The 8,336-nt window shown below is 46.8% G+C and overlaps 1 protein-coding gene across 1 annotated transcript in view; it reads left to right on the forward strand.

Moving 5' to 3' along the window:
* Positions 1-1,257: 1,257 nt before the first annotated feature.
* Positions 1,258-8,336, forward strand: part of POLD3 (polymerase (DNA-directed), delta 3, accessory subunit) — a gene marked incomplete at its 5' end in the record, with an annotated part of 25,297 nt that continues 18,218 nt past the window's right edge. The window contains 5 exon segments of the mRNA XM_010024697.1: positions 1,258-1,297; positions 2,982-3,114; positions 7,588-7,743; positions 7,745-7,829; positions 7,832-7,852. Of these exon segments, the coding sequence (XP_010022999.1) occupies positions 1,258-1,297; positions 2,982-3,114; positions 7,588-7,743; positions 7,745-7,829; positions 7,832-7,852 (435 nt within the window).

Raw genomic sequence — 8,336 nt, forward strand, 5'->3', positions numbered from 1 at the left:
CACAAGTCAGTTTTGGGTAGAAAAGGGATGCGAGTGCTTCACATGCAGCCCTGTGCTCGTGGTAACCCTGCACTACTGTCTGCTGGCAGTAGGTGTAGCCACAAGGCTGTGGATTCCATTGCAAGACTCATCCAAAAGGAGACAGGGATAGAAATCAGTCACAAATCATTCTCATCGTGCCTTAAGCACTGCACACTTGCTGCTTTTTATCAGCCTCAGTGAAGGACTGAGGCTCTCAATCTTTATTTAATGGTTCAAGTTGCCTTTGTTTTCTCTCCTCTTTTGCTGGCTAATGTGTGGTATCAGTTAAACACAAAATTAATAGTTGGATTTTGTCTGGTCTGTCTCTCTGGATACTCTCTGTATGAATATCAGCCTGTTAAATGGAGCAGGTACAGCCCTTGAAGACTGGCCACACTTTCCAGAAATGTTAATTTCTGGCTTTTAATTTAGTGCTTAATTTCTCACAGTGTATTGCTTCTCTGGTGCCACGGTCTTTGCTACAGGTTGCTGCAATACAGTTTACTGGCAGTCTAAATACACATGGGTGATGTGGGGTAGTGTGGCAGATTTCTTACCATTGGAGTATCAGCTGTGTTAGTTTGCTGTTCTCCACTGTCGTGCACAGTTGTTTAGTTTTTGTTTTATCTGTTTCATCTCCAGTGTCAGGAATGAGGACAGAGGGTTTCTTCAGGGTTGTAGTGATCTCTGGAACAGTCTGTTGGAAAAGTAGGAAGGCAGAACTAGTGGCTGATGACTGTTTTAAGGCATTGGCAGTGTTCTCTGCTGCTGTAAAGCTGCACCTATAATTGGTAGACTTTGTTATTCAGTAGATCATAGAATCCTGGAGTGGTCTGGGTTGAAGGGACCTTAAAGCTCCTCCAGCTCCAACCCCTGCCCCGGGCAGGGACACCTTCCACTAGAGCAGGTTGCTCCAAGCCCCTGTGTCCAACCTGGCCTTGAACACTGCCAGGGATGGGGCAGCCACAGCTTCTCTGGGCACCCTGTGCCAGCGCCTCAGCACCCTCCCAGGGAAGAGCTTCTGCCTCAGAGCTCATCTCAATCTCCCCTCTGGCAGGTTCAAGCCATTCCCCTTGGCCTGTCCCTACATCCCTTGTCCAAAGCCCCTCTCCAGGCTTCTTGTAGCCCCGTTAGGTCTTGTAAGACTGTTACAAGGTCAGATAACCAAAACCACCATTCTTTAAATGTAAGAAGACTTATTGTATGTTAAGTTTGCCATTTGTCTGTTTTTTACAGTGCCACAAGGTTGCAGTAGTGAGAGAGGACCAACTCGAAGGTAAGCAAATTGTGAAGATTATGTGGTTTTGACTTTTCCTTTGAAAGAACAGCAAAGTGAGGAAAGCTCAGAACTTGCCATCTGCATGTAAGTGCCTGCTCAGGCTGCTGGGTTCAGGTGTGTACTTCTTGTACCAGCTTTTTCTCAGAATTTTCAATCTCTGAGCCAAGGGCTGTTACTTCAGGCTGGTAATTTGGGTCTGATCTTTTTTTGGGTTTTTTTATGTTGCATGTTTCAGTCAGTGATTCTTTCCAGCCTCCCTGCCACTGACAGGCAGCTCCTCCTTAAGGTCAGCAGTATTTTAGTAGTATCCAGCAGTGTCTCAGGGTGTGTTAGAACAATTCTAAGCCTTTAGGCTCCCAAGGATGCTGAAGCAGGTAATTCTAGTTGTTGGTTACATACAATTGCAGTCTTAATGTGCCCTGAATCCTGTGGGGTTTAGTTCAGATGTCCCATGAGAACGTTCTGACTCTTGTCTGGGGTATTTGCTGTCACAGTCAAAGGTTTAAAAACCCCACCACTATAACACTGCTTCCTGCAACTGCTCTCCACACACTGTCAGTTGTGTTACCATCTTTCCAGCGCTGGTCCAGCTGATAAGACCTGATCTGTATCAATTGAAACACAACTGCAGGCTCTTCCTTACTGTCAAATAACATCTTTGGCACTTGAGAACATAGTGTGGTATTGGTGACTTTAAATAGCCACACTCATGACCTCACTTGGGCTGTAAGACTCTCATTTATTTTGCTTTTTGAAATCTGAAGTGGGTTTCTTGCTAAAGCCTTCCTCATCAGAGGAGTAGATTGTTGAGCAGCACAACTACTATCTGTCATGTTTCTTGAATTATGAGTGCTACGTAATACTCTGTTTTGCTCTGGAGGAAAGGGTTGGGCATGGTTTTTGTATTAGAAGACAGGCCAAAGGTATGACTTACATTTGGAAGAGGCTGAGATTTTGTTGATGGGAGTAGGGCTGTATAGTCTAGGAGTGGCCCCACAAAATGATTACTGGGTTTATTTTTACAGTGCCTAGAAGCTCTGTCTCAGACCAGGACTGTGTGGAAAGAACAATATAAGCAATGAACAAAGAATTCCTAAAAACCAGCCCTTGTCTCAAGGGGGTTACAGTCTAAATAGTGTGGAAGAGACAAAACATGGATCCCAGCAGACTACTAGAGACGACACTGATGCAAGTTGATAAGGTGGATGCTACCTTAATGGCAGAGAGCAGTTCCAGCAGGGTAGGGTTATGGCCATCTCTTTTCTTCCTTAGCTTTAGGTAGTCATATAGATATGCCCCCATGGCAGGGGGTTGGAACTAGATGAGTTTTCAGGTTCCTTCTAACCAAAACCAGTCTGTGAATCTATATTCTGGATCCCAAGCACTGGATATTTTGAGGGTAATCACAGAGGGATTGCTCTCAATTCAGTTGTGTAAGAACTAGGAATATTGTGTAAGAACCAAGAGTGTACAGTGGGAAACATGTTTAACATGTGGGGTCTGTTACCCTGAGTTCTCACTTAGTGTACAAAGTGAACAAAGGTACAATTACATGTCTTTGTGTTCAGGTCCTTGCTGTCAAGTGATCTGTGAGTCTTTCTCCATCCTTTGTACAGCCTAACAGTTAATGTTGCCACTTAATTCTGTGCTAACAGAGGACTTTTCTCCTTGTTTCCCTCAGCAATGAAGTCTAAACTATCCACAGTTGCAAGCGTGCATGTCTACAGCATTCAGAAAGCTTTGCTCAAGGACAGTGGACCCCTCTACAACACAGACTATGATATTGTCAAAACAAACCTGCACAACTGCAGCAAGTGAGTTGCTTCTTGGTTTTTCTTCTTCAGCAGCTGGTAGAAGGCTAGCACAGCCTGCCAGGAACCCTTTAGACTCTTGGTGGCACATGTAGCTGGCATACAGGGGTCATGGTGGGAGACAGAAAATAAACCATGAAGGGAAAGAAGGATAAAGGGCTAGCACAAGCTGAAGCAAATGATTTTTAGGAGGGGAAAGGGGCAAATCTTATAAATGTAAAAACATGGGCAGGGAGTTGGAGGGATCAGCTCACTAGGGAAGGAAGTCAGGAGAGTCCAGCTGGTGTTTGTGTTGCAGGTCTGCTCTGTTACCTATAAGGGATCTCCTACACCAAAAGGCTGGTTGTTTAAAAGATGAAGTTGACAGGAGAAGTGTTGGAGATTCGGTGGTTGGACTTGATGATCTTAAAGGTCATTTCCAACCCAGTTGATTCTATGACTCTATGATTTGAGGCTGGGTAGATGTTGCTACATAGAGCACTTCAGCAGAAGTCAATGGTTCCCAGATACGCCTGGATTTTTAGAAAGCTAGAAGAGAGCTTCTAAGTTGTGCCAGAGCAGTCCGCAGACAGGTCATGGTATGATTGATTCATAAACTGAGCTATTTTCATCTTGCACTTGGTTCACTTGCTCTGTTACTCCAAGACACAGGCTGTTCCAGCACCTTTCTTCTCTGATGGCTGGAAACTTCATTCTCATTTCTAGGTCAGGCTTGATCAGGACCATTTTAATCCAGTGTTCAGTCACACAGTAAATAGAAACAGACTGAGAAAACATGAGTGATGTGCTCAGCAAAGCACTAACATGAGTTTGCCTTCTGGTTTGTGAGACTGGACTTACCCACTTCTCTGAAGATGTCTTACAGGAACCTCTTCTCCATATAAAAGAGCCTGAGGCATAGGGGAAGTGTCCAAAAGAAACCAAGCAGCAGAGGTGTCCTTCATGGTTGAACTAGAGAAATGCCCCATCCGTGGCAGTGTTCAAGGCCAGGTTGGACACAGGGGCTTGGAGCAACCTGCTCTAGTGGAAGGTGTCCCTGCCCGGGGCAGGGGTTGGAGCTGGAGGAGCTTTGAGGTCTTTTCCAACCTAAACCATTCTGATTCTGTAACAATAGTCCTAGAATTCAGAGGTGCTTCAGTCTCCAGGGGTCATTGTCTCCCCTCCAGAAGCTGCCTGGCAGCTGTGGCATTTTGTTTTATATGTTGTTTCCACCACGATAGCTTCAGCTTGATGTAATCAGGATGTACAGTGCCATGACCAATCTGGTTTACAGAGGGGGATGCCTGAATGTTGTGTCATAGAAAGAGTATATAATTTGAAAGTAGAAACAAAGTGTGGACAAGAGTGTGGCTGAGGAAAATACCACCCTGTGTTTCAAATGTGAATGTCAGGGCTAGAAAACGCTCTCTTGGTGACAACGGGTGTTGTAGGTTTGGCTGCAGTTGCCTTGTTCCAGCCTGTTTACTCTCAGGCACCCCCCTTGTGTCTCAGAGGGATCTCCCTTTAGGGTTTGTGCATCCAGGAGGTTCAGACAACTCAGGTTCTGCAGTAGCTTTCTGATGTGTAAATCCCTGCCTGGCTTTGGAGCAGGATTTCCCAAGCAAACTAAGAGACATTCAGCTGCTTCATTTGTGACCTGGCTGAACTAGACTCAAACTGAGAATGTTCCCTCTTCCCTGTCAACTACATGAATTGTCTTCTGGGACAAGATCCTGCAGTACCTGCAAAAGTCAGAGCTTTATAGCTTCATAGCAAACAACCTCTTGGCTTCTTACACTCCCCTGTCAGTCCATAGATCTCTCAAACTCTGGGGCAGGATCCTCTTCTGTGTTTATGTGGGACCTGTGATGCTGGGAAGGTGATGGAGGTATTTAGATGTGCTAATATAAATAACTGGATTTAATCTGTGTTGCTAATGTTGGCTTTCCAAGCAGAAGCAGCTCCTTGCTTGCAGAGCATAGTCCAAGTGTTGCTTGGTTTTTCAGTGATTATTCAGTGTATTTTGGATCAAGCTATAGTCACACAGCAGCACTAAGGCAAGCTAACTGGGAACGTGTGAGGGTAAAATGTGCTTGCTGCATGGTCAGTATAACTTTTGAAGATAAAATGTTGTTCTTTATATATGAAATATATCTTTCCTGAGGTGGGAAGGCTCAGGGGAGACCTTGTAACAGTGTTCCAATACCTAAACAAAAAGAACAAAGCTGGAGAGGGGCGTTGGACAAGGGATGTAGGGACAGGCCAAGGGGGATGGCTTGAACCTGCCAGAGGGGAGATTGAGATGAGCTCTGAGGCAGAAGCTCTTCCCTGTGAGGGTGCTGAGGCGCTGGCACAGGGTGCCCAGAGAAGCTGTGGCTGCCCCATCCCTGGCAGTGTTCAAGGCCAGGTTGGACACAGGGGCTTGGAGCAACCTGCTCTAGTGGAAGGTGTCCCTGCCCGGGGCAGGGGTTGGAGCTGGAGGAGCTTTAAGGTCCCTTCAACACAAACCCATCTGTGAGTCTGTCTGTAATGTGGAGGGGGGTGGTGGTACTTATGGGGGTGTTTGGAGTAGAAGCGAAGCTCCTTCAGCACTGACCATGTTGAAAACACTGAAAGTACAAAGGAGGGTAGGAATATCTTCCTTCAATGTCTTCTTTCCTTCCTTTAAAGGTCTGAATGTCAAAAGATTGCTGCTGCAGCCTAGAAATGCTGTGGAGATGGTGTTGTTTTGTTAACACATCACAGTTCCTGCTCTGAGGAGAAGTGGGTTGTCCATGTGAGCTGCTAGTGCTGAGGCAGAGAAATTAATTGGCAGAAGCCTGATTTAGTTCTTATGCAAATAAAACCACACTGTGTAATTCAGGGGGTTGGGAGGCCTCAATCTGTGCCCTTTTTGTGGCATTCTGTAGGAAATCTGGAAGGCTTTGCCTGTGATTTGCACAGTGGGGAGTCGAGGTCAGTTATTTTTGGGTCCTGCTATTCCTGACTGTCAGTGAATTGTAACTGTGAGCACGTTGTTCAGTTCCTATAGCTCTGCAGCCCCAAACAATCACACTTCAGACTGGTACAAGCTGAGATGTTTCTCTGTCTACCAGTGATTATATGGTGATGACTTTATGTACCTACCTCTGAATCATCTATTAGATGATCATCTATTACTACTGGATCTACTACTATTCAAGTAGTTCTACTTTCAGTTATGATTTATTTACCTGGCTGATGTGATTGTGGCTGCTTGTTGCCTCTGTAGTGGACTCTGTCAATGCATCTGGAAGTTGTAAATGTTTTGGATCATCAGCCAGACATACAATTTATGTTGTGAACTTTACAGAGCAGAACCCCTTCAGGAACAAAATGTAGTCTGCTCCATCTTGACCAGCTTGTTTAGCATTTGAATCATAGAATCATGGAATGGTTTGCTTGGAAAGGGCCTTAAGATCATCCAGTTCTCTGCCACAGGCAGGACACCTTCCACTAGAGCAGGTTTTGTGCCCACCCGGGCTTGAAACCCTGCCGGGGATGGGCCAGCCACAGCTTCTCTGGGCACCCTGTGCCAGCGCCTCAGCACCCTCACAGGGAAGAGCTTCTGCCTTAGATCTAACCTGAGTCTCCCCTGTTTCAGTTTAAACCCATCACCCTTTGTCCTGTCCCTACAGTCCCTGATGAAGAGTCTCTTTCTGGCATCCTAGGCCCGCTGTAGATACTGGAAGGCTGATCTGAGGTCTAATGTGCTGGTTGTTGCTGACAGCTTCAGCTTATCTCAGTAGAGGTCTCCATCCTCTCATTCTGTGCCAGCCTTTCTTTCTTGTCCCAGGCACAAACTACTTTACTCTTTTAACTATAACAAGACGTCGTGGTTCAAGCCCTGCTGGTAACTCAGAACCACGCAGCCGCTCGCTCACTCCCCTCCCTTCCTCCCCCTGCTCCCAGAGGGATGGGGAGGAGAATTGGAGGAATGTGACTCCCACAGGTTGAGATAACAGCACTCCAGTAACTAAGGTATAATACAAACCACTACTGCTACCAATAATAATGATAAGAGGAATAACAAGGGGAGAGGACACAACCGCTCACCACCCGCCGACCGATACCCAGCCCGACCCGAGCAGCGATCTGGGCCTTCCGGGTAACTCCCCCCAGTTTCTATCCTGGGCATGACGTGCTGTGGTGTGGAATAGCCCTTTGGCCAGTTTGGGTCAGGTGTCCTGCCTCTGCTTCCTCCTGGCTTCCCCTCCTCTCTGGCAGAGCATGAGACTGAGAAAGTCCTTGGTCAGAGTAAACATTACTGAGCAATAACTAAAAACATCGGTGTTATCAGCGTTGTTCCCAGGCTGAAAGTCAAAAACACAGCACTGCACCAGCTACTAAGAAGGAGAAAAATGACTGCTGTAGCTGATCCCAGGACACAGGAGAGCCCAGGACCAGAGAAGATGCTTCTGGGCAGGAAACCAAGGTGAAAAGTAAGAAGCTAATTAAACTTGTCCCTCCAACCCACAGGTTTAGTGCCATTCGATGTGCTGCTGCAGTCCCCAGGCCAGTGGTTGAAGTTCCTCCAGCAGAGACGTCTGTGCAGGATGCTTCTCAGACCAAAGGTGACAGGAATGCTGCCAGTGTCCCTGCAGTAAACGGCCATGGACCATCAAGTTCTAAACCAACCACACAGCAGCCCAAAGGGATTATGGGAATGTTTGCAGCAAAAGCAGCTTCCAAATCCCAGGACACAAATAAAGAAGCTAAAGTGGACTCTAAAGAGGCCCCAAGTGTAAGTAACCTCAGACCCGTTGGCAGCCCTCTGGGTTAATAGCTTTAATGGACCATGCTTTGAGCTTCCCTCTTACTCGGCCTAAATAACCTTAGCTACCTTAGCACAGCCTTGTCCACTGCTTCCAGTGCTAAACTTGCTGTCCCCCAGGAATGCTCAGGAATGTTTTGTAACTGTATGATAGAGATGTGCCTTCTGTCAGTCATCTTGGGCAGAAACATGTGCTGTGCTTTTGATCTATTCACAAAAGTAGATTTGCCATAACTCCTCATCCAGAGGAGAACATGGAGCTGCTGCGAGGGCTGGAGCAGCTCTGCTCTGGAGCCAGGCTGAGAGAGCTGGGCTGGGGCAGCTGGAGAAGAGAAGGCTCCTGAAGGGGACACCTTAGAGCAGCTCCAGGGCCTAAAGGGGCTCCAGGAGACCTGGAGAGGGGCTTTGGACAAGGGATGGAGGGACAGGCCAAGGGGAATGGCTTGAACCTGCC

This window comes from Nestor notabilis, unplaced genomic scaffold (genome assembly GCF_000696875.1).
Source record: "Nestor notabilis isolate BGI_N333 unplaced genomic scaffold, ASM69687v1 scaffold28511, whole genome shotgun sequence".
NCBI classification, from domain to species: Eukaryota; Metazoa; Chordata; class Aves; order Psittaciformes; family Psittacidae; genus Nestor; species Nestor notabilis.